Genomic DNA, 27667 nt, shown 5'->3' on the forward strand with positions numbered 1-27667 from the left:
TTTGCTCTCCCCATTTCCTTTTTTCTAACATCCCAGACTGCTTTGCTTTTATTCTCTGCATTATATATTATTTTGTCATTAAATGACATTTTCATCAATCAGCACCTTCCTATAGATCTTTTTGTATCTATCATAGAAATTTAAGAATTCTGGATCATTGCGAATCTTTTTCATGGAACTGAGGTGTTTAAGTATTTGGGAGGACTTCTTAATACCTGCTGTTATCCATATGTTTTTGTGAGATGTTGATACAGGCATGCATACTTTTGGAGATGCCTTTACAAAGTTCAATTTAAACGATGTGGAGAATTTAGAGAATTGCATATTCACATTGGTTTCCTTTTACACTTCATCACAGCTTTGTTTTTCCTAGTTCTTTTGAAAAATCTTTTATTTTGATTTCTGATACATGTGGCGGGGTAGAACTCCATACGCAACAGTACTGTGCATTCACATCGCCGTGCAGAATAAATGTGTCTCGTCCGTCCAAAGAATATTCCCCAACCACATGTCAGCCACTTCACGCGTGCTTAAAAACGAAGGATAAAGTCACGTCGTGATTGCCTGTTTTCGGACTTCATTTGGTGCACATTTCCAGTCTTGTATGGACATCAGTGTAAAATTCGTCGGCAAAATCTTTTGAACTGTTGACCAGGGGACCGTCAATTCACGTGACACAGCTCGAACACTGGCTGCAGAATTTGAGGCTTGTGCTGCACGGTCGGCTATAGATATTTTAGAATGGGCCGCCTCCCTGTCCCTGCTGCACCACCTAATTCACCTGCTTCTTCGAATTTCTTGGTGATATTCTTTAGCCCATTTATTGACATGGGGCTTCTTCGTAGCTGTTTCTGTCGGAGATATTCGCGCAATGCAGCGCTGCTGTTGCCGCCGTTCTCCTAGAACAACTTTATCAGCAGTGCATTGTCATTCTTCTCCGTAGCCATTGTGCTTCGTACGGAAGACTTCGACTTTCTTAACCATTTACATTAACAGGATGTAAAATTAAACATCTTCCAGCTGTCTAGTTTCCAAACTTGTTTTATTTGGCAACCAGTTTCAGCGTTCTACTACGCCATCTTCAGGCTCCTGGCCGACGTGTAGGAAGATGCTACTGAGCCGTGGTCGGCTCGCGCTATTGCCGTTTTTCCTTTTGGGTATTTTGTCACCATCGAGTGGCGTCTTATTCCTCCCTCAGTTACTATCTGAACAAGTTGCTCACTTGCCTCCGTCAGTGGTAGCAGCAGCGTTTATCGATACTAGCACGCCGTAACTTCTTTGGTGTGGCAGTTATATCTCCTTGTCATGGTCTGTGTGGCAGTTGGTCGGTTGCGGCGGAGTAGCGAGGAAGTGTCTGCGGCGTGTGATCAGGCCGGGGCCGCAGGTGGCATGCACGCGCGGTCTGAGTTGTGTGGCACTAGCGGCGAGATCTGTCAAGTTAGCAGCCCACCGCACCTGCATACTGCAGTTGAGTAATCAGTGAACCTGTCATGAAAGCTCAACCGTTGTGACATCTCTTTGTTGATTGCTGGTTGTTGCATCCTGGGCTGCCCCCGCAAGCAGCAACGTGTTGGAGTCGGCTAAATTTGCAGCCAACCTTTGAAGTGATTATAATTTATTAGTGAAGTGCACCAGCGGTATTTTCTGCCTTGTGGCCGTTAACGTTCCGATTACCTGCCCTGGTCGTTAGCGTAGTTTTGAGGCAGTGTCTTGTCCTCGCCATGTTGATGCTGTCCGGCACGGCGTGTAGTTCGACAGCTTGGTGTTGTTCATTTTTTTTATTTGAGTGTTTATTGTGCCTGGACTGTGTTTATACGCCAATTATTAAGACATAATCCTGCACGTCTTCGTGATACTTTTGGTTTTCGTGCTGTTGGTCGGGTGGAAGGGAACTGATTAGGAGGTTGGTTGATTTGCCAGCGGTTCGTAGGTCGTGCTGCAACCCGACTGTTTAGTGTTACCCTTGACTGTCTGTCTCACCTGAACTGTGGTTACAGTTTCCTCTCCAGGCCTACCCATGGAACATTTCTGAGCACCACTGTTTGTTGTTTGTGATTGTCATTTTATTTGGTCGCAGGTACTGTGCCAGGTCTTCAGTCGTGTATTAATATTGTCTGTTTCATGTTTAGTATATGGCCTTCAGCCGAACTCCATAACAACTTAGATTAGGCCTTCAGCCGTGTTTCATTTAAAATTCTTGTTGCTCTGTATTTAGGCCTTCAGTCGCGTTTGTTTCAGAACCTCTGGCTTGCCCGCCCGGTTGGCCGTGCGGTCTAACGCACGGCTTTCCGGGCGGGAAGGAGCGCCGGTCCCCGGCACGAATCCGCCCGGCGGATTTGTGTCGAGGTTCGATGAACCGGCCAGTCAGTGGATGGTTTTTAGGAGGTTTTCCATCTGCCTCGACGAATGCGGGCTGGTTCCCCTTATTCCTCCTAACTTACACTAGCGATTGCTGCGCAAACAAGTTCTCCACGTACGTGTACACAACCATTACTCTACCACGCTAACATAGGGTTACACTCGTCTGGTGTGAGTGGTGTGAGACGTTCCCTTGGGGGGGGGGGGGGGGGGGGGGGTGGTCCACCGGGGGCCGAACCGCACAATAACCCTGGATTCGGTGTGTGTGGGGCGGCGGAGGGGTGGACTGCGGTAGTCGTCGTGGGGTTGTGGACCACTGCGGCTGCGGTGGGGACGGAGCCTCTCCGTCGTTTCTAGGTCCCCAGTTAACATACAATACAATACCTGTGGCTTTAATATGTAAATCCTTGTCTGTAAGGTTTCCCTTTATCTTGAATTCTTGAAACGGCCTTCAGCCGTGTTCTGTAAATTTTTATCTCAAGGTTGTCTTTAATTATTCTTGAGTAACTGTTTGGGTCACCTTCAGCCGAAGAATTAACTTGAATTTTCCTTAATATGGCCTTTAGCCGGAATTTGTAAATGCTTGGCTTTTAAAGAATTTCCCTAGCTGATCTGAAATATTATTTCGGCCTTTAGCCGGGAAGATATGGTAATTTTGCTGAAGTAAGGCTTTCAGCAGTCATTCAAACTTATTCTGGAGAAGTTACTTGGGCCCTCAGCCATGAATTGATCTTTGTTATTTTAAAGAGAAAACTGTGCATTGGTTTGAGGAATAAAGTTGTGTGTGTTCTTGTATAACTAAGAATAATTGACCTTGGCCCCTTTCCACAACCTGATCCGCTCTGTCCTGCGAAAGCAGATTTCAGCTACCTTTCTGCCGGCGCATGATGGTTGAAGTGACCGCTATAGCAAAAATCTACTGATACCAGTATTGTAGGCTGCTGATTTGATCACAACCGAGGTAGAATATTCCTACACGTCGCTCAGGGACCTGAAGATGGCGTAGTAAAACGCTGAAGCTGGTTGTCAAATACAATAAGATTGGAAACCAGATGGCTGGAAGGTGATTCATTTGACATCCTGTATCGAACAGCCGATTCCCGGAACCATCACTAAAAAGATGGACATATAGAGACTTTACATTAACAGTCACTTCCCAAACGAATCAACACGAATCGCCAAGCAGCAAACAGCATAGTGACGTCAAAACTGCTTACATCTCCATATTTTGGTCTGGCGGCAGAAAGTGGACTGTTATGTTTTTTAAGCATAATTTGCTAGCGAACCGATTAATGAACATACCTACGATTTTTCAGTGCCCTGCGAGGTGTACAGGCTGCACTGCAGCCCTCGGAACACCATTGGTTTAATTATAACCACCCAGTACGATCAAAATGCTGGCTGTATCCTACCTGATATTGTAGTTCCGTAACGACGACTGGTATTTCATATGTGAGGAGAGCTATTGAGGACATCAATGACCAAGAAACCGATGAAGTAACCAGAGCGTGTAAAAATCACGTCGCCTATCCGGTCGCAAACAATGTAACTGGCTTTAGGAAGGCCTAATATGACGAAATAGCCTAATGTTGCACACATATCTTACGCAAGCATTCAGCGGTCAGGTCGTGTCCTCTGAAGTTTTCACTACTTGTGCCGTGTTGAACTACATCATAGTAGTAGGCTAAATGGTGTGTATCAGAAAATTATTTAGCCTTTGATTTAGGAACCACCTTCGGCTGGCTCTGTAGAGAATTTCAGTATCAGTAAAGAGGGAAGCTATTCTTGGGTCAGTTTGTAGGCTGTGTGTCTTGATATCTTCAAACGTATAGCAATGATGCTTCAAGTATGGGAAAAAATCGATGAGAGGACCGTATCTGATAAATGATATAAGGGGGCCTTCCTTGGGAGAGACGAAGAACATGCCTTGCTAATAAGAAAGCTGGTGTAAGTTCTCTGAAGTTGATACTGGAAAAATGTAAAGAAAGCGAATTATTGATTTTATCTGCTTTCCTGTTCTTACCTGGGCCTTGAGTTCGCGCTCCAGTTCGCGGGTAGAGCCACGTTCAGCCACTTGCTTGAGACCCGGGGAAGCCCTCGCTCCGTAGGACCAGAAGTAGTAATCGGATGTGTGCGACGCTCCAATCACGTCGCTGAACTTAGCTAAGAAGCTGTCGTCCGGGAAGCCCTTGGGGTGGGTGTGCCGCGACCACAGTCCTTCAAAAGTCAGCTGGGTACAAAAGCAACAAAAAAAGGAAATAATTTATGTTAAGTTGAGAGACCATACTAAACAGTTGATAAATTCACCACCACCTGCTGCTATAGAATATTTTTAGCTGTTGCGTTTAGCTTGGGTTTATACCATACAATCAAAGGTGTTACAACATCTAGAAATTAATTTTCCTTTTCTATAAAGAAAGGACAACAGAGTTACAGGAAAAACTTTATTTTCGCAGATACAGCAATGTTTTCACTGTATTTTGACATAATCACAATCAGGATAGAGACACTTGTCTTACTGTGGAATCAACTTCGTACGTACATTTCACAGAAGTTTCCCGCCTGGGAATGAAATTATTACAATTGTCTTCATTCCTTCGTCATCGTATATGTTAACAATAAATCTGTAAAACTTTTATTCTGTCTCTTTGAACACGCTAACCTCCAAAACTAGTACACGAATTTTAATGCGATTTTCGCAAGTAACTTATAAATAACTTGGCGGGTCTTATAGGCTTCGTTTAGTTAAAATCGGATCACGGAAAAAAGATATCGTGATTGAAAGTTTCATCTAAAACCGTCGTATCTGTCTGTTGCTGTGTTTGAACACACTAATCTCCGAAACTACTATACGAATTCTTATGAGGTTTTAACAGGTAACTTGAGCACAGAATTGTGACACCGTATGGGCTTTATTTCATAAAAAATCAGATCACGGGGGACAACCGTCTATTTGTCTATTTGAATACTGTAAACTTTTTCATGGGGCTTGCACAGGTAACTTGAGTATAGTTTGGGACAATGAAGAGGATTCATTTCATCAAATTCGGATTACGCAAAAAAAGACACAGTAACTGAAAGTTTTATCCATTAATGCGAAAGTAAATCTATCTTTACGTTTTCACGACTAACACGCCGAGCCGATTTCGATGAAATTTGATATGGCGGTAGCTTGAATCCTGGGGAAGAACATAGGCTAGTTTAGAAAATATCTAGTACAAGATACTTATTGTTTTGAAGACTATATTGCAAATTAGGAAAAATGTTAATTCGTTGAAAAAACTTTTACCCTTTGACTTTCGATCTTTATCATATTTGTGAAAATGCTTTTATTCCTTGGGCACCTGGACGATTTTCGGAAAATTGCCTATACTAGCGACACACCATCTGTTTTTCCCATGACCTTCGGCTATCAGACACCATCTGTTTTCCCATGTCCTTCAGCTATTAGAGCTAACGCTCCCGATGACTAATATCAACCGGCGCTATGTTCTGTGCATTCAGAAACTATAGGCCTACCACAGACCAAACGTCGCAGTCGGCGCCGCTTTCAGCCACTGCTGCAGCGTTGATGATGATGTTAGGTTTGTGGGGCGCTCAACTGCGCGGTTATCAGCGCCCGTACAAATTCCCAATCTTTACTCAGTCCATTCTCGCCACTTTCATGAATGATGATGAAATGATGAGGACAACACGAACACACGATCCCCGGACGGAGAAAATTCCCTACCCGGCCGGGAATCAAACCCGGGACCCCGTGATCCAGAGGCAGCAACTCTAGCCACTAGCCCACTAGCAGCGGACTGCTGCAGCGTTAATGCAACAGTTAAGACTTGGCCCGCAGTCATTTGATTGTTGTCATACCTCTCTCGTGCATGCGCTGTTTTTCTACCCAAATTCACTTACTTTAAAAAAAAAATAGGAAACTTAATTTTTGGACGGCTCTCGCAAACAAGATCGTTTCACGACAATTTCCATGACGCTGCTCCCGAACACTCACTGAAATCTCGGAATCGGAACGTAGTAGCTTTCAGTAGTAGCTTTCTGATGTGTATTCGGATCAGTTTCATTAAGGATGCTTTTCGTTGGGCTGAGAACTTGTGTATATAAGAGATGAAAATACGAGTATTATGGACTCTTTCGCAAGACGCACAATGGATACTTACTTTTCTCCGATTTCACTGCATTCAGCCACAACTTCTTCTTCGTTTTCTTGTGCTTTGAGCCGCATTGGCGCAGCGTTGGCGTGGTTATTTACGGATTTGGTGTGGTTAGTTAAAGAGGTAGCCGAGTGTCTTCTCTGTCGCTACCTGTTACCCCCACCTGTCGGCATATGTGTACCCCAGCTATCTGTGTATAGCGTTATACATGTGAAAGTGGGCTAAAGCTTTCTGAATGTTTGCGGATCGGGTAACTGAGCAGTGATTGCGTAACAGCCCAGAACTCTTCCAGTGGGATGTGGGAAACGGCCCAAAAACCACATCGAGGCTGGCCGGCACACCGACCCTCGTCCTTAGTCCGACGGGTGGACTCGCTCCCGGATCGCCGCTTAAGCACGCACAGCTGTCCAGACGGGTTGATGCATCTGGCCACATCCCAAAACCTAGAGCGATGACACATAACTCACAGAAAGAAGACTGAAAGTAAACACGACGGCAGGGAGACCTCAAGCACTGTAATCTCTAACCCGTCTCCCCCAGTTATTGACGCCAGGGCTTGAGACGTCGGAGTCTGCCATTATTGACAGCTTCACTTAGCGTTGTTCACACCGTAACGGTCGATACTGGACGCATTTTCCGCCTATTTTATCACATTTCCCGGATATTTTTTCGGAAAGTTTCACACCAACATTAGCTAGTGTTATATCCTATATACAGGGCGGTCAGAAACAGTGTGAAAAACTTGTAAGGGTGTTGAAGGGTAGGTTGTGTTGAGAAACAATTGCTCAGAAAAAAATCGATACGTTGCACCGTTTCCTAGTTAGTTAGCATTGAAGTTAGCCAGTCAGGCCGATGTGCTCACAAATTCAAACGGCCCGCCAGAGACGATGTCCCCAAACATATTCTCCGTTTGATTTCCTGATACCGAACAAGAGAGCTACACAGAAATGGAACATGAGACGGTAGCAAGTTAGAATCGGAGTCAAAGGTTGAGTAGTCTCATGCGCTATCTCTATGCTACGAGAACAACTGACAGTAATTGTTTCTGGCGGGCCGATTGAATTGTCGAACGCAACAGCCTGATTGGCTAACGTCAATGCTAATTAATTCGGAAATGGCGCAAGTATTGACTTTTTTCTTCGCAGCATATGCTACCCTTCAGCACCCTTACAAGCTTTTCAAACTGTTTCTGTCCATACTGTGCGTAAAAACTAAGAGATGATCACAAATAGTTATTCATTGGGACTCCTTTCAGTCCTCGGGCCATCGATCAGGTGCCATAAGACATTTCAGACACCTTACATGGCTTCAGTTAGCACAAAATACAGCGTAACTAGCTGTTGTCATATAGCACGATGTAATACAGCATACTTTACTACATGATAACAATGATTTATGATGGATTTTATGCTGATTGCCGTCTTATGTAAGTTGTTTTAAATGTCTTATGATACTTAATGATTAAAGACTGTCACTTGTCGTAATAAAGAAGTATGTATCATCCGCTCTTGGGGGGTGAACTATGACGTTTTCTATATGTTTAAGAGTTGTGGGAGACCATCTTCATAAAGTCTGTATCGTCCCATTTAGAAATCACGTACTTGCTCCAGTATTTCGGTTGATGCAATAATTAACATACTGCCGACGAATGCCGACTTTACTCGTGTTTACTATTTGCTGCCTGTAGGTTTCGTCTTGTTATGTGTTTGCACCTGTAAGCAACGAAGCAAACGTGACTTCCTTTATGTACATTTTGATTATTTAGCATTGTAAGCGTTTTTAATATTTCAAATAGCTACCATTTTTGTCTTAAATTTCCTCCTGCTTTTAGAGATGCCCAAATCCTTGTTTACTCAGCAACTTTATGAACATCATCAGTATTGAAGGTTGCATTTCTAATAATATGAAAATTTTACATAATGCATCTACAGCGCTATTTCTTAATACGTTAAAAGAAACCGAAATTTCTATGCACTACAAAAATAAACCCTCATATGTTATAAAGGAACAGCTAGAATTCAAAGACAAACATTTCTTTAAACATTTTGGCGATCTGCCTTACAATGCTTACTCTGATTTTCTGGTTTTGTAACTGGACAAATCTGTTTTACGCCCTTCTCCACAATCTTTTTGTTATAACCCATATTCTTGTGTTAAATTGTTATTTTATTTGAATATAAGGCTCATGGGTTCTTTAAATTTCTTATTATTTTCTTACATATTTATATAACGTTATTACATTCGCAGAAAATTAGCATATTAGGCCAGTCATAGTACTATATTTTTAATTTATGCGTGTACGTCATTTTAATTTATTACTTTTCGAAATTACTTTTCACTAGTTACCACATGGTGTATTTTGGAAATACGGACACGTTATTCTCATACCACTTTTGTTGTTATTTGCTAGCATATTACGATCTACTGCTATTTACTATTGATCAATACGTACATTAACAGATACCGGTTTTTTATATACTGGGACTGCATCTATGGATCATTCTCTACTTCCTTTATCGTTTTTGTGGCTGCTTCAAAGGAAACCAAACAAGATCAGCGTCCAGTAACCAACTATTTCGTACATCTGTGGAAGGTCGTCCGTTGGACATTTCCTATCGATACTTACAGCAATCTTTATGGAAATCGCCCTGCTGTTACGTTTTTGGCACGGCGTCCACCATCTCGATAGAAACCAACAACATCGTAATTATTTTACCAGCATGCTCCTAGAGTGCAGTCTTTACACAACGAATGTGATGTTTTTTTGTTTCCTGCTTAAAGCTCTTATTATATTTACTTGATAACAGCTGTATTAACAAGCTGCTTCTTCTTTACTACAAATTTATTCTACATAATTTTGACGTTCTATTTACTAATAAGTGCATCTTTTGTACATAATTCTCTCGACTTTCACCTGAGTGGCTAACACTGACATCATGTTGTGAGCTGTAGGCGGAGTCTCTGACATTTATGAAATAGCTATACTGCGCTCTGCAGCAGTTGACTATCGTCAGTCAGCGGTTCCCACACCATACAGAGCCATTGTCCATCAATAAGCATATATCTGTGATTTGTAGTTTTAAAGCTAATTTTAACTTTGTTTATGTACCCCTCTAATTTATATCCTACATTATTTTACAGTTGAACGTCTGAAGATGACCACGTGATGATCGAAACAGGTCACTTTCTAATAAACGCACCTTGTAATCTAGACTATTTTATAATTAATTTTAATGTTACAGAGTTACTTTCGCATTTTTTAGTATTAGTATGGATAAAACTTTCAATAACATCATTGTTTTCGTGTTCCAATTCTGATGTAGTGAAGTCTGTTCCATGCCCCAAGCTGTGCCCAAGTTACTTGCGAAAACCTCACGAAAATTCGTCTAAACAAACATACAGGCACGACAGTTTTACAAATTTATTATTACTATAGATTTGAATACAAGTCTGAATCTTTTCTACAAATGGGAACAGGAAATGTGAGCAATAAGTTCTTCCCACTAATAAAAGTGATTTCTACCAGCTTGCTACGTTATTTGATTCTGCGTAAAATGTTGTCATTGCAAACATCCCCAAAAATATTCCATAGGCTGCAGTAAAGTACATGGAGGAGGGTACTGTGGATTTTGTACCACATGTGATTCACTTGTGGAGAGAGGGGAACGTGAGTGCCTATATGCCTCTGTACTATCCCTAATCTTCCTTATTCTCGTGACTCTTGCGCGAGATATACAATGCAGGCAATAAATAGACTTTTTCCAGAACAATTACGCCTACCAAAGATTTTCATACAAAGCCTCCTCACAGATTTAAATTATGCGTCGGGCCAAGCCTCCAACGCTGAACCTTGCCTTTCACAGGCAACGCTCGAAATCACAGCTATCCAAGTAGTCATAATGAACCACGCTCATCGCTTATATTCTGTCAGTACAGCTCTCCAAATCTTTTAAGCTTCACAGTAGATAATTAGCCATCAGGGAGCTTCAAAATTTTAGTTTATGGGCTACGTAATTTTTAAGGGAAAACCACAACACAGGTGAAATTTTTTTGTTGTTCTTCGTATGTTAACTCGTGATATCTTGCGTCCTTTGCTCTAGACCATATATCAGCTTCCTCTGAAACTGTTAACCCAGGGCGAATCTGGAAAGCCCGCACTGACATCAAGTTGCGATACTCACCTCTAAATGAAGCGAATTTCAGTCGTAAGTCCCGACACTTATCGCTGTTCCCTTCCCGTCAGCATTATTTTTCGGTTGCTGTTTTGATGTGAATTTATTTTAGAACGGTATGTTGCCACTGCTAGTGAACTAGAAGAGTCCCCGGTGTCATAGCTTCAAAATCTTTCATTTACTGCATTGGATGGACTTTAAGGAAATCTGAAATCAGTCGCTACTTTACGACGGTACTTTGCACGAAACTCGCTCTCCCTCTTACAGGAGGCTAATGAGGCATGCGTTATGCAGAAATTTCCACGTGCAGCTGCTATCTGGTTGACGCCTTTACATCCTTATAATGGCACATGAAAGCACAGCTATGTCTAATGTGCTACGTGACTCATTTTTGGTTCCGTGGGCTTTTCAATAATACCTACAGTTTTTCTGCGATGTGTCACGAAAAAACCGATGCTTCAGTCCAACAAAGAAGTTTCCTGCCTAGTGACAGACAGTCTGTATGGGCGGTAATTGTGACTGTGTCTGTAAAATTCATTTACTTACTCCTTTAAGGAATGTACAGCGATAAGCCAAAACATTATGATCTGTGTTCACCGCGACGTCGGGTGCCGCGTGGTGGCGTTGCGGGTACTTGAGGCGACAACTAAAGTATGTAAGCGGACACGGATGGGGAATCTCTCTAGCGAAGATATGGGCTGCAATCCATTGAGATAAGAGACTTTGACAAAGGGAAGATTATTGTTACGCAGAGTCTATGAACGAATATCTCTAAAACGGCAAAGTTGGTCGAATGTTCACGTGTTATTGTCGTGAGCATCTAAGGTAACTGGTAGAAGGACAGTGAAACTACCAATAGGTGCTAAACGGTTGCACGTCCACGATTCTTCACAGAACGTGGGTTTCGGGGGCTTGACTGCTCTGTAAAGTGGGATTGATGGTAATGTTTATACGGATATGGTTCTGGCAATACCGGCGATGACCTCCTTCTTCTGTGCGGATGGACACATATTACCCGAACTCTTACGGGACTTCGTAAGAATGTCTTCCACGAGTAATGAGTGTGTTGGGTATGGACGCTACGAATGTAGTGTGTGGACATATAAGGTGAGAATGTGGGTCTCGCGGGAGGCGTGCGGGAGATAGTCCCTGCAGTCGCATTATCCTCTGTGCCCTCGCTGGCTAAGATGGGTAGAGTGTCTGTCATGTAAGCAGGAGATCCCGGGTTCGAGTACCGGTCGGGGCACACATTTTCACCTGTCGCCGTTCATATATGTAAACGCCAGTCAGTAGCTGAAGGTATTAATACATACACTACTGACCATTAAAATTGCTACACCACGAAGATGACGTGCTACAGACGCGAAATTTAACCGACAGGGAGAAGATGCTGTGATATGCAAATTATTAGCTTTTCAGAGCATTCACAGAAGGTTGGCGCCGGTGGCGACACCTACAACGTGGTGACACGAGGAAAGTTTCCAACCGATTTCTCATACACAAACAGCAGTTGACCGGCGTTGCCTGGTGAAACGTTGTTGTGATGCCTCGTGTAAGGAGAAGAAATGCGTACAATCACGTTTCCGACTTTGATAAAGGTCGGATTGTAGCCTATCGCGATTGCGGCTAATCGTATCGCGACGTTGCTGTTCGCGATGGTGGAGATCCAGGGACTGTTAGCAGAGTATGGAATCGGTGGTTTCAGGAGGGTAAAACGGAACGCCGTGCTGGATCCCAACGGCCTCGTATCACTAGCAGTCGAGATGACAGGCATCTTATCCGCATGGCTGTAACGGATCGTGCAGCCACGTCTCGATTCCTGAGTCAACAGATGGGGACGTTTGCAAGACGACAACCATCTGCACGAACAGTTCGACGACGTTTGCAGCAGCATGGACTATCAGCTCGGAGACCATGGCTGCGTTTACCCTTGACGGTGCATCACATACAGGAGCGCTTGCGATGGTATACTCAACGACGAACCTGGGTGCACGAATAGCAAAACGTCATTTTTTCGGATGAATCCAGGTTCCGTTTACAGCATCATGATGGTCGTATCCGTGTGGGGCGACATCGCGGTGAACGCACATTGGAAGCGTGTATTCGTCGTCGCCATACTGGCGTATCACCCGGCGTGATGGTATGGGATGCCATTGGTTACACGTCTCGGTCACCTCTTGTTCGCATTGACGGCACTTTGAACAGTGGACGTTACATTTCAGATGTGTTACGACCGTGGCTCTACCCTTCATTCTATCCCTGCGAAACCCTACATTTCAGCAGGATAATGCACGACCGCATGTTGCTGGTCCTGTACGGGAAAATGTTCGACTGCTGCCCTGGCCAGCACATTCTCCAGATCTCTCACCAATTGAAAACGTCTGGTCAATGGTGGCCGAGCAACTGGCTCGTCACAATACGCCAGTCATTACTCTTGATGAACTGTGGTATCGTGTTGAAGCTGCATGGGCAGCTGTACCTGTACACGCCATACAAGCTCTGTTTGACTCAATGCCCAGGAGTATCAAGGCCGTTACTACGGCCATAGGTGGTTGTTCTGGGTACTGATTTCTCAGGATCTATACACCCAAATTGCGTGAATATGTAATCACATGTCAGTTCTAGTATATTTGTCCAATGAATACCCGTTTATCATCTGCATTTGTTCTTGGTGTAGCAATTTTAATGGCGAGTAGTGTAATTCTAATGATGGTAATGTGACATCTCTGCCTAAAGAGCACAATTCTGGAGCACGCAGAATTGTTTCGGAGCACACCGTTCATCGTACATTGTTGAACATGGAGCTCCGCAGAGAACAACGCCTACGTGTCACATGTTGAGCCAACGACATCGTCAGTTACCGCTGCAATGGGCACCGGTGCACTGCGATTCGACTGTCGATCAATGGAAACATGTCGGGTCTTGGGATGAATCAGATTTTTGCTACGCTAGGTCGATGATCGTGTCCACAAACGCCGGACCGAGGCGTACGGCAGCTCGAAACGTGTAACATGCCACAGACGCAGGCTGGTGGCAGCAGTATTATGCTACGGGAGACATTCTCCTGCTCTGGCATGGGACTGGTGGAAATAATCATCTTTCAGCAGTATAATTGTCCGTGTCTCGGAGCCAGAATCATGCTACAGTGGTTTCAGGGGCATTATAGTGAACTCAAGTTGAGGTCACGGCGATCAAATTTGCCTGTTGTAAATCCTAAGCACCCATCTGGGTCGCTATCGGGAGCCACCACCGACTACGCAAATCAGCGGCCCGTTATTTACGCGAATTACATGACCTGTGCGTAGACGCCTAATGCCACGTACTTCCAAAAACCTACTAACAAACTGTCGGATACCTGAAACGCAGCATCAATGATATATTTCACTCCAAAGACGGACAAACAAGCTGTTAAGCAGGTGGTCACAATGTTTTGGCTCCTCAGTGTACAGTAGCGGCGAAAAGAGAGGAAACTGTGAAGTACTGATAACGCATCAATTTTAACAACACATATGAAGTATTTGCAGGGCAGGAAAGTGTAAACTGAAGAAGACAGAATCCTCAAAGAATACAGTGAATACGATTGGCACTTACCTCATACTTTGCTTCCTGACACGCACAGCACTCCTTCTGCACTGGCGGCTGCTCGTCGAAGGAGTTGTGGACTTCTTCACAAAACGTGTAGCTCAGGGGGCCATCGTCCATGTACCACACATCTGGCCGCTCTATTACCGTAGCCCTGTAACGGTTCCATCACAGTTTATTCACGTATAAATGAAAGGAAGCAGTGTCGAGTACTGTGTAAAGTATGAACGATGTAGATCGAAGAAAACCCTAAAATGTAAACAAAATATAAAAGGAGAATCACTATTATCACAAAAAGTAGTCTTCCGCAGAGTCAAAGTAGTACTACAAGTACAAATCGAGAAATATCACTTCTGTTGGCGACGGTAATGTTCGCTGTAGACGTTTATTAAGGTAAAAAATATAGTTTGCATGAATAGTTTCCCAAGCAATTGCAAGAGGAACACTGAAGTGATCAATTTTATTTACTGCGTCGAGTAGGCTTGTAACTCGCAATCGTTAGAGAATAGCGTCGGAAGTAGGATGTGATAGTCGCCAATAACAACAAATTAATTTCCATCCTTCATTAATAAATTGTCTGCATATAGATTAAATGACCTTGAATGATGTACCCACTTTTATTTTAACGGCCTCATCCATGGTGAATATTCGTGAAAAAGCAGGCCGTTTTGAGTGCGTCAGATAAAAGTTTACAAATATCAATTGGGCGTTTATGTGCATTTATTGCAGTCTCAGCAGAATATCACATTGATGTTTAATAACCATTTCAGAATATCTGCGGCTCCATAGCTTTGTATCTCCAACATTTGTCTCACATAAACATTAATGTTTTGATACTTAATAGAATACTATTCAGGAATGTTATATAGGAACTTGATATCCTTCACTTAAACATACTATTCAGGTCAAGTAACAGTTAGTAATGGTCAATAGTCTTTACAGACAGATATCTTTAGGTGAAAAATATGGTAAAACAGGTTGCCATTGGCACATTAAATTCAGCAGACTTTCTAAGTAAACACTGTCTATGCGATCGTTGGACGCACAGGAACGTGGACATTATTGCGATCAGTATTTCATAGCTACGTTAGGCAACGTTGACACAGTGTGTGATAGAGTGTGTATTGTGAGGAACTGTTTATTACAAGAAGTGATAAGATCAACTATATGAGCATTGTTGGACATAAAGTTTGAGACAAGTCGAAATGTTATTGCTGCCGTCAACTGCAATTTTGTTTTCTGCAGAATATAGTAGATAATATCCCTTGATAACGTAAGAGTAACCGGAACTTTAAGATGGGAGGGCAAGTATTCAGTTGTTTATTAAATTATGGATGTTGTTGACAAACAAACTGTTTGATTTGATAAAGAAGACAAATACATTAGCGTGCCAAAGTTGTCACTCCCGAGTGACAGCTCTATGAAACTCGCATCATTCATAAAAAGAACTGCTGTAGTATACTACAGAAGATGGCTGAGAGAAATATGCTATGAGACCACAGATGTGACACCTTTATTCAAATACAATCATTACACTGAAGTCATAGCGATCCATGGCGCTCCGTTGGACGTTACAAAAGACGGTAGATGATTTTTAAAGGGTATGTGGTCAACATGGATGGTAATGCTTGCTCTCCAAAGTGCTCCCATGCTGACCACAGGGTTGTTACGGAGTTGTTGTGGTGGGGCGTTCCATTCCTCCATCAGCGCGGGTGACAAATGCTGAATGGTCGTTGGTACTTGCGGACGTACTTCAATACGTCTCTCCAAACGCATCTCAGCCGTGTTGGGTGGGAACGGGTAGGCCAGTCTATTCGCTGAATATCCTCTTGTTCCAAGAGGTCCTGCACCTGCCCTGTTCGATGCGGTCGCTCATTATCGTCCATAAAAATAAAGTCAGATGATGCTGTCATTTACCGTCTTGTAAAGTCATCAGATGATCAAAACGACTTGCAAAATGATTTAGGTAAGATATCTGTATGGTGCGAAAAGTGCCAATTGACCCTGAATAAGGAAATGTGAGAAGTTATTCACGTGGGTACTGAAAGAAATCAGCTCTATTTCGATTATGCGGTAAGTCACACAAATCTGAAGGCTGTAAATTCAGATAAATACTTAGGGATTACAATTACAAACAATCTAAATTGGAACGATCACATAGATAATATTGTGGGTAGAGCGAACCAAAGACTGCGATTCATTGGCAGAACACTTAGAAGGTGCAACAGGTCTACTAAAAAGACTGCTTACACCACGCTTGTCCGCCCTATTCTGGAATATTGCTGTGCGGTGTGGGATCCGCATCAGATGGGACTGACGGATGACATCGAAAAAGTACAAAGAAGGGCAGCTCGTTTAGGATTATCGCGAAATAGGGGAGATAGTGTCACAGACATGATACGTGAATTGGTGTGGCAGTCATTAAAACAAAGTCGTTTTTCGTTGCGACGGGATCTTCTCATGAAATTTCAATCACCAGTTTTCTCCTCCGATTGCGAAAACATGTAGATGTAGACAAGGGAATGGAGAACAGTGCCACAGTAGCGTTGACCGTTGAGTGTACCGTATTCCAAGATTTGGTCAGTACGCCCGTGCAACACTATTCCTCCCTGCTAAATAACATCTGAACCACCAAAACAATGTTCGACAATGTTCGCGGGTGCATTACGTGTTCCCACCTCTGGCCGATATGAGGGTACGTGCAGCATAGTCAAACATGATCGTTTTGGTGGTAAAGGTGTTACGATACGGGAAAGCATATCGTTGCATGGGCTTACTGAACGCAGTAGACCCACCAGACAATGCTATTGTGACACTGTGCTCCTTCCCCATGGGCGTCTTTTCAGGGATGGATTCGGCCCCCAGTTCCCTATTATGGATGACAATGTGCGAGGTGCCGTGGTGGAGATGAGTTTGTACCTCTTTAATTGAGACGAATTTTGCATGAGAATGAGACATGCACTCGACCCCCTCCTTATCTACCACCTAATTAATGATGCGCACAACGGTAACGGAAGGAAATGATGGTGGACCCTGCTAATTGGTAAAATAACGAGTGCACACTCACAATAATTTAATAAAAATCGTAATATACTCAAAAAAAGAGAACTTTATCATAATAAACAACAGGAAATGGGATTCTGCATATATCTACAAAAGATATGCAAATTAAATATTACAATGAGATTTATTATACATCAGAACATAAATGCACATGATTATCGACACAAGCAGTAGGTTAAAGGATAGGGTATACTGAACTATTATAAGAATAAGAGTTGGCTCGAGAACAAGGGGCTCTCTGTGATGCAATGATGCAATAGATGACGATAATTACTGGAGGTCCTAATGAATCAAATATTAATCTTCCGACTATAGAGCAGTATCGCAATTAGTAGTGAGAGCTCAAATGGGATCACATGGAGAAACAAGCAAGGTGGACTTGTAGCAAAGCGAGCGCGCGTGCTGCTGACGGATTAAGTATAAAATTGATGAGGTCCTACAATGCCGGAGCCGCAAAATACTCTACCAGTACTGAAATCTACAGCACGTCGTCGGCAGGCAGCGTCCTGATAATGTAGTCGCCGCCGTCTGCCTTGCAGCAACTCTGTGTCAACCCCTGGCCTCGAAGGCTGTCCGACAATTACAAGTTCTTCCGAAAAAGAGCGACCAAGCCGCCAGACCGTCCAACTTCGACGAAGATCAGATCCCAAACTCTCTGCCTGTGCAACGCAAGAGTGAAGCCAACATTGCTCTACTCCCTACTCTCCTCGAAAACCGCGAATCTGCATTCAGTTATGATTCCAATATTCCCCCATACTGTCTCGGAACATCATTCTCGCCAATAGCGACCATTCCCTCCAATTTCGAGCAGGGCTTTATGACGTCAACTAGCCTCAGTTTAAGTTGACCAATCATGTCTCTGCTATTCAGCAGAGGGCACTGAACCTGCCGTTTGACCGGCTACGAAAACAACCTGCCTAGACCACTGGCCATCCGGCGCCAGACAGTCGCATCCAGCAGGGCACGGTCCACAAGTATTCTCAGAATCAAGAGGACAATGCGGTCAGTCGGTACCAGGAATCTTAGTTCTGGACGCGCCGGAATGGTAAACACATAAACTGCAGCGACACTCAGACGTCTCGCAGGTCGTTTCGCCCTGCATACAACAGGCGAAACTCGACCGACGTTAGTCGTTCCGCCAGGCGCTTAAGCCTATTGTACGAACCCCTCAGAATTCAGGGCAGTGCAGCCCCAACCGGAAATGCCGTGTGCCGCGTCCTCCGATGCTTGCCTCGCACAGGCCACACAGGGAAGTAACCCAACATGTATACGAATCAAGTGAAAAGTATTTTTTTGAGCTCTCAGTACAAACATTCTCATTACAATAACCTTATTCGGTCTGTTACTACCGTGAAATGACATAGAACATTAATAAAATTGATGAAAATGAGAAGAGACACGCAAAAGAGGGCATGGAACCTCTCAAATGAGCGACATCATCGAAAAGCGCAGTTGGGCGACTCTTGGAACGAGAGGATATTCGGCGAATGGACTGACCTGCCCGTTCCGCCGACTTAAATCCCACCGAGCACGTGTGGGATGCTTTGTGGAGACGTATCGCAGCAGGTCGACATGCACCAACGACCATTCAGCTGTTGTCAACAGTACTGGTCGAGAAATGGAACGCTCTACCACAAGAACTCCTTACCGACCTCGTGGCCAGCATGGAAGCACGTTGCAGAGCATGCAGTCCTTCCATGGTGATCAGACACCATGTCCTGCCTTGTGTAATGCACAGGGGACCATCATGAAATGCGATGACTTCAGTGCAATTATTATATTTGAATAAAAATGTGACTTCTGTTCCTCTCATAGCGTATTTCTTTCAGTTACCTTCTGTACTGTACTGTACTGTACTGTACTGTACTGTGCTGTACTGTACTATACTGCAGCAAGACACAAAGGAATTAAGGCCATTAGCTGCCAGTGGGCGTTGATTCATGTCAATGGGGAAAGTTGAAAACTTATGCTGGACTGGAATTCGAACCCCAGTGAGGCGTGGCACCGTTAAGTTAGTAGACTGTTCTGTCTGGCGCCACTAGCTCAAGAGTAGTATCGACTATCTCTCTTGTGGTTCCATTGCCAATATCTGTCAGGAAGAGTTGGTATCTGTGGGTTGTGTCCTTCGAAAGTCTTTGTTTGCCGATGTATATACGGGTTCGCTGGCCCGAGAGGAGGAGGCACGAAGTTTAGGGATTGGCGGTAGCGTCGCGACAAGAGACGGTCACGAGGTCCGAGGAGTGGCCGAAGCCACGAGCTACGCAAGGACGGCCTGGGCAGAGCGAAGATACCGGAGTACTTTACCGGGGTCAGCGTCGGCTATAAGCAGCAGGCCGACATCCCGTCGGTTGGTTGGCAGCATTCGTGTCGGACGACCTCTCGTGTCCTCTTCTACCTGGCTTTCATCGGCACCACTCAGCAACAGTCGCGATGCGCCGTGGATCCATGGAATTGCTTGCTGATAAAGGGAAGTAACATTCCGTTATCCTCGTGGTGATTTGTGTCATTGTCTACCTGCCCTCCTAATTATTTTACGATTTTACCCGACCCTCAGAGTTTTCCTCGTTCGGCTCTTCGGTCGTAAATAGAGGCCGTAGTATTGTACTAAGGCACTAGTTGTCGTTTGAAAATTTGTTCCGCTATTATATTGCCGTTTCTTTCTGGTTTATACCAGATCATTAATCTTCTAATGAATCAGCTCCTAGTAGTAAATACAGCCGGAACAATTGTATTAAGGCACAGTTTGCCGTAAACAAAACAGGGGACTTGTGGTTAGATTTACGTGTTAACCGGTTCAATTCTTTGATTGTAATTGTAATCTAATCTGAACAACCTGTTGTACTAAGCTGTGCGTTGCTGTCTTTGAAAGAGCGGGTCATTATTGGTGTATTTTTAACTGGATAATGTGTTTCTGCCGAGTGAGTTCGCTTGTAGTAAGTGTTCACAAGTGATGTTTTAAGACGTTCCTTCAGAGCGATCTTAATAACTGACAATCAGTTTAACTTGGAAAATATTAACAGCTAACTGTCATCAGGGCTTTAGTAAAAATAAGATTGTCAAAAGAGACGGGTTAGGATCCAGTCGCACCTTGGTTGGCGATTGAAATTAAGAGGTTGCTTGCTTTGAAGCAAGCCTTATCATTGTTATATTGTTTCCTAATCTGTTTAACCTTCAAGCACAAGTGCGCATCTTAATCTTGAACCTCTCGACATACAGCTTTCAAATTAAAAGTTACGTAATCTGTTTTGAGTAACTGAATCACTCTTGTTATCAATGGTGCTTACATAGTTTTCATGTGTCGCAGAAGGGCATTTAATAAGAGAAACTGTGTCCATCGCGGTAGTAAACACCGCCCGTCTTGTAATTATTGTAATATTTTTTACTGTTTTGATTTCTCTTGCAAAGGCTTATTCATTTTACAAATTTGTTCATCTTGTAAAAAAAGAAACAAAATTTACGGTTATATAATATTAAATATACAGGTTGTGTGAAAAGGAAGTTATATTGGTGGATCCTCCCACGTTTTCCTTAATTCCAGTGAGTATCATGTCTCACCCAGCATCATGCTTACTAGGCAGATGCGCTGATCACTACGGCATCCGGACACAACCGCACGGAATACTCCAGCGCGCCTCCCATCAAATCCAAATTCTCAAATTACACCACACTCATGTTGTGCCCCTGCTCATTAGCCTCATTACTCACAGTATTTCGCCGATTCCCGTAAGAGTTCGAGCTTGGTGTGCATCTGCACTGAAGGGATCATGAGTAGTCATCGCAGTAACTGTATATTAAACTGTAGTAGTTCTTCCTATGTGTGGTTCAAGTTTCATCTTGCTATGTTATGTGTGAGTGACACATCACACGAAAGTAACTTTTGCATGCATACAAGTGTAGTACATGCACAGTAGTGAAGTACCCTAAGGACAAACGTGTCGTAAACAAGGTAACCTACAATAAACGTGGTTCTTACTCTACTGGTGAAAGAGGGATATCATGATACATTAAGGTAAAGGAGTACCGTAGAAACTGGAAGTTACTAAAAACTGGCACAACTTTTGCAGAATATTGTCTAGAACTCTTACAATAATACATAATAGAAGTGAAATTTTTGTAATCTGGATAAGACACACAGAAACTTACTGCTCTGGAAATGTGAACATGATGAAACAACAAACGATTCTTCTGGACTGGTTCTAAATGAAGAAACTCAGTTTAGCTAGTTACAGTAAAAACGAGTTTAATCCCCAGTATACAATTAATTTCACATTAGTGTAGTATCAGTGTTTCTTACACTACTGCAATATCAACAGAGATTCTAGGGATAAAAGTGTTAGCTTCTGTTTTTGGCGTTGGTTGTTTCCTCCTTATCATACAATACCGCTACTACATCGACGGATGTAAAGGTAATTTCGGGAGTACCCCAGTGAAGCATGATAGGACCGTTACTGCTTACAATATATACACTCCTGGAAATTGAAATAAGAACACCGTGAATTCATTGTCCCAGGAAGGGGAAACTTTATTGACACATTCCTGGGGTCAGATACATCACATGATCACACTGACAGAACCACAGGCACATAGACACAGGCAACAGAACATGCACAATGTCGGCACTAGTACAGTGTATATCCACCTTTCGCAGCAATGCAGGCTGCTATTCTCCCATGGAGACGATCGTAGAGATGCTGGATGTAGTTCTGTGGAACGGCTTGCCATGCCATTTCCACCTGGCGCCTCAGTTGGACCAGCGTTCGTGCTGGACGTGCAGACCGCGTGAGACGACGCTTCATCCAGTCCCAAACATGCTCAATGGGGGACAGATCCAGAGATCTTGCTGGCCAGGGTAGTTGACTTACACCTTCTAGAGCACGTTGGGTGGCACGGGATACATGCGGACGTGCATTGTCCTGTTGGAACAGCAAGTTCCCTTGCCGGTCTAGGAATGGTAGAACGATGGGTTCGATGACGGTTTGGATGTACCGTGCACTATTCAGTGTCCCCTCGACGATCACCAGTGGTGTACGGCCAGTGTAGGAGATCGCTCCCCGCACCATGATGCCGGGTGTTGGCCCTGTGTGCCTCGGTCGTATGCAGTCCTGATTGTGGCGCTCACCTGCACGGCGCCAAACACGCATACGACCATCATTGGCACCAAGGCAGAAGCGACTCTCATCGCTGAAGACGACACGTCTCCATTCGTCCCTCCACTCACGCCTGTCGCGACACCACTGGAGGCGGGCTGCACGATGTTGGGGCGTAAGCGGAAGACGGCCTAACAGTGTGCGGGACCGTAGCCCAGCTTCATGGAGACAGTTGCGAATGGTCCTCGCCGATACCCCAGGAGCAACAGTGTCCCTAATTTGCTGGGAAGTGGCGGTGCGGTCCCCTACGGCACTGCGTAGGATCCTACGGCCTTGGCGTGCATCCGTGCGTCGCTGCGGTCCGGTCCCAGGTCGACGGGCACGTGCACCTTCCGCCGACCACTGGCGACAACATCGATGTACTGTGGAGACCTCACGCCCCACGTGTTGAGCAATTCGGCGGTACGTCCACCCGGCCTCCCGCATGCCTACTATACGCCCTCGCTCAAAGTCCGTCAACTGCACATACGGTTCACTTCCACGCTGTCGCGGCATGCTACCAGTGTTAAAGACTGCGATGGAGCTCCGTATACCACGGCAAACTGGCTGACACTGACGGCGACGGTGCACAAATGCTACGCAGCTAGCGCCATTCGACGGCCAACACCGCGGTTCCTGGTGTGTCCGCTGTGCCGTGCGTGTGATCATTGCTTGTACAGCCCTCTCGCAGTGTCCGGAGCAAGTATGGTGGGTCTGACACACCGGTGTCAATGTGTTCTTTTTTCCATTTCCAGGAGTGTATAAATGATTTAGTAGAAAGCGCCAATGCTCCCTAAGGCTATGCGCAGATGATGCTGTTGTCTATAACAAAGTAGCAACGCCAGAAGTTAGTAACAATTTGCAGAACGACCTCCAGAGAACTGATGAATGGTACAGCCTCTGGCATGCGTAGGAAAAGAAATCAACTACTGTATAGCTACACTACTGATGTCAAACCGCTGGAAAAAGTAGCTGCCGTAAAATACCTAGGAGTAACTATGCAGAGCGACCTTAAGTGGAATGACCACATAAAACAAATAGTGGGAAAAGCAGATGCCAAACTCGGATTCATAGTAAGGATATTAAGGAAATGTAGCTCATCCACGAAGAAAGTGGCTTATGACGGACCTCTTCGACCGATTCTTGGCTCTGAGCACTATGGGACTCAACTGCTGAGGTCATTAGTCCCCTAGAACTTACAACTAGTTAAACCTAACTAACCTAAGGACATCACAAACATCCATGCCCGAGGCAGGATTCGAACCTGCGACCGTAGCGGTCTTGCGGTTCCAGACTGCAGCGCCTTTAACCGCACGCCACTTCGGCCGGCTACCGATTCTTGAGTATTGTTCATGTATCTGGGATCCCTCCAAATAGGACTGGTATAACAGATAAAGAAGATCCAACGAAGAGCAGCACGTTTCGTCACGGCATCGTTTAGTCGGCAGAGAGCGTTATGCAAATACTCAACGAACTCCAATGGCAGACATTACAAGAGAGGGGGTGTTTGTCACGGAAAGATTTACTACTAAAATTTCGAGAGAGAATTTTCCGGGAAGAGTAGGACAACATATTATTTGTCCCCACACACGTCTAGCGTAATGACTATGAGGAAAAAATTAGACAAATTAGAGCCAATACAGAGGCCGACCGACAGTCGTTATTCCCACGCGTTATTCGCGAGTGGAACAGGGTTGCAGGGATCAGAAAGTGGTACAAGAAGTCCCTCCGCCACACACCTTTAGGTGGTTTGCTGAGTATGATGTAGATGTAGATATATCAACATCTTTGGCTGTAGTAATGCTGTACTAGAAAATGGACTGATCATTCGAAACTAATGTCGAACGGAATTTAAAAAGACGTACGGTGCAATAATTGTAGAGAGTGCAAGAAATATTCTCATTTTAGTGGCTCTTTCTCTCATGAATGTAACACTGTATTACACAGTTACATCTTCAATGGAGTAGGATCTGAGAGTCTTTTTATGTGACTCGCGCCGAAGTAACAGTTTATAAGAATGAAGTTTTTGATAATCAACTAAATTCATAAAAGGAAAAAGAAAACCCCGCGATTAGGCCCTGAAGGCTGCCGCGCTCTCCTCAGTTATTTATCAACAGATGTGCTACGGAGGGGCGTGGGCTCAGCACAGCGCACTCCCGGGCATTGTTGACCATCTGACCTTGGAACCGCTAGTTCTCAATTAAGTAGCTCCTCCACAGGCATCAAGAGGCTGAGTGCACTGTGGTCCAGTCCTCCCACGAACGAAAAATCTTTGGTTCTACCGGGAATCGAACCCAGGTCTCCCACGCGAGGGCCTGTGGCGTTGACCACTCGCCTACGGAGGAGGACAGGCAAGCGAATAGAAAAGAAAAAAATATTTGCCTAGAATATTGTAAGACGTTGGACGATGATGTTTGGTTTGTGGAGCGCTCAACGGCGCGGTTATCAGAGCCCGCACAAATCCCCAACCTTTTGAGCACTTTCAGGAATGATGATGAAAACACTAACAGCCAGTCACCTCGAGGCAGGTGAAAAGTCCCTGACCCCACCGGGAATCGATCGCAGGAACCCGGGCTCGGAAAGCGAGAACGCGACCGCGAGACCACGAGCTGCTGACTAAGACGTTGGAATCAGTATATCTGTGTCCTGTTACAAACTACAGGGTCCATCTGAAAAGATTGGAAAATGGGCCAGTATCTAAACAGAAGATATGTATTCGCAATTACGAATGTGATTAGACTACAGCTGCACAATGTATTGGTGACATGCGAAAATTTGTGCTGGACCAGGACTAGAACCTGAATTTCCCGCTTTACGTGAGCAGTCGTCAAATCGGCTATCCGAGCACGTGTCCCGGACCGAAGAAAACCCGCGAATGACCCTGTCTGTCCACAACCTGCACTCGAGGGAAACACATATATTATTGTCGCGGCCGATCTAGGCATGTAACACTATTCTGCAGTGTCTGTGTTTTACGGTGTATTATGCAGTGTGATCAGACATGAATGGAGGACATTGCATAGTACGCCATAAAACACAGACAGTGCAGAATAGCAGTACCTAAATGTTGTGTTAGAAATTTGGGCAAGCGCATACGCATGGACACGTCGAGAATCACACCATAACGTCACACAATGAGTACTGATGACCATGATGTTGAACGCAGTAAATGCAGCACCATCTGTAGAATGGAAGGAGTTATCAGCAGAACTTATTGTAATTTGTTTTTAATACCTCCACTTATAACCCACAAGGAAGTGAAATAGTGTTACAGCTGCATATTTCGTCTCTTTCTGCGCAAGGGTAAGGTTAAAGAAGGCTACGTACAGTCTAGTCACAGTAGTGTGACCACCGCCTATGTTAGACGTCAACGTGCTATAACCACACATAAGGTAGCAGGGGAGAAAAGGGTGCAAACATTTCCGAACGGCTAGGTCTGTAAGCTGCTTACGTGCTGCCATGGTTAAAGTACTGTACTACCGAACGTGGCAAAATGGCGCTATCCAAAACCGGCGCGGAGGCAACTTTGGTGATAAACGATGGCTGCGGAGATGTGTGTGAGTGAATAGACGTGCAACGGTCAAGCAGCTGCCGTCCAGACGAACTAAGGGGCTACCAACGGTGTCTGCTTAACGGCCGTTCACCGAAAGTTGCTACGTATGGGTCTCCGCAACAGGTGCCTGGTTCATGCACCCATGCTGACTGCTCTTCATTGGCGAAGAAGGATGGAATTCACATGCCAGTACCGCAAAAGGGTGTCCGCAGCTCGTGGTCTTGCGGTAGCGTTCTCACTTCCTGCGCACGGGGTCCCGGGTTCGATTCCCGGCAGCGTCAGGGATTTTCTCTGACTGGGTGTTGTGTGTCTTTCATCATCAGTGGCGTCAGCTAAAAAGGACTTGAAAATTTAGACGGCCGAACACCCCGCATGAGGTCTCCCGGCCAATGCCGTACGATCATTTCATTTCACCGCAAAAGGACGTCCACTGATTGGTGAAAGGTGGCCTTTCCGGATGATATATGGCCTTTGGCGTGTACGGCGTAAAACGTTTGAAAGCAAACAGCCTGCAACAATCATTGGAAGGATCCAGGCCTTTGGAGGAAGGTTATGGTCTGGGGAATGTTTTCACAGAATTCCCTGGGTAGTTTCCTCACTATGGAAGGCGCAGTAGAGCCACATAAGTTTTTCACCGGCCATGGATCCTCAATCGATAATCCTTGCGCAGCTAGTCAAGGCACTGGAGTCGGCACTGCTCCAAATCTCTGTCGGTACCTTCCAGAACTTCACTGACTATCTTCCTGCCCGTCTCGCAACGGACCGCGCTGCAAAAAGTGGCGCCGGCCGGTGTGACCGAGCGGTTCTAGGCGCTTCAGTCTGGAACCGCACGACCGCAACGGTCGCAGGTTCGAATCCTGCCTCGGGCATGGATGTGTGTGATGTCCTTATGTTAGTTAGGTTTAAGTAGTTCTAAGTTCTAGGGGACTGATGACCTCAGATGTTAAGTCCCATAGTGCCCAGAGCCATCTTAACCATCTGGAAAAAGTTATTATTTTGGATTTGACGGATGGTCACATTAATGTGGCTGGACAGCGTGATACGACGGGAGAAACATAAGAATGAAGAGACTGTTTTTATTTCTACTTTATTTATGAATTCTATTATTATTTTCAAATTGCGGCTTGTTTTCTACAACAAACTTCACAAGAAAGTAAATGAATTATGAGGTTGGTGTCAGTACACCTAGTTAATTAAATACTTCTCTAGATTTCAGGAAATTACACATAATCCTTACAGCAAGTTTATGTACGATGAATACATCTTGCCTACGTACGAGGGTTGGAACTTAAATAGTGGCAACTATTTATTCACAACCGATACAAAAGAGTTACATTTTTGTACCCGTTACTGTCCTTCAAAATAGCCACCAGCGTTGTGTAGAACCCGTTGCCAGCGATGTGGAAGGCGTAGTATACCGTTAGCAGAGCCTGTTCTGTTGACGCGAATGGAGCGGTCTACTGCCTGTCGGATCTTTGGAACAGTTCTGAAGCGAATGCCACGAAATGGTTCCTTCATCTTCGGAATCAAATCAAAGTCACAAGGACTTACGTCCGGGAAGTATGGTGGATGGTACAGTACTTACCAGTCCCACTGACCGAACAGAGCAGCCACAGCTTGCGCTGTATGCGCCCGCGCATTGTCGTCCAAAAT

The 27667-nt window shown here is 44.6% G+C and overlaps 1 protein-coding gene across 1 annotated transcript in view; it reads right to left on the bottom strand.

Annotated features, from left to right (window-relative positions):
* Positions 1-27667, bottom strand: part of LOC124606275 (spondin-1) — a 605207-nt gene that overhangs the window by 255092 nt on the left and 322448 nt on the right. Inside the window, exons 5-6 of the mRNA XM_047138254.1 lie at positions 14282-14426; positions 4382-4588 (exon numbers count right to left, since the gene is read on the bottom strand). Coding sequence (XP_046994210.1) covers positions 4382-4588; positions 14282-14426 — 352 coding nt within the window. The remainder of the gene's footprint in view (positions 1-4381; positions 4589-14281; positions 14427-27667) is intronic.

Source organism: Schistocerca americana, chromosome 3, assembly GCF_021461395.2.
Source record: "Schistocerca americana isolate TAMUIC-IGC-003095 chromosome 3, iqSchAmer2.1, whole genome shotgun sequence".
Taxonomy (NCBI): Eukaryota; Metazoa; Arthropoda; class Insecta; order Orthoptera; family Acrididae; genus Schistocerca; species Schistocerca americana.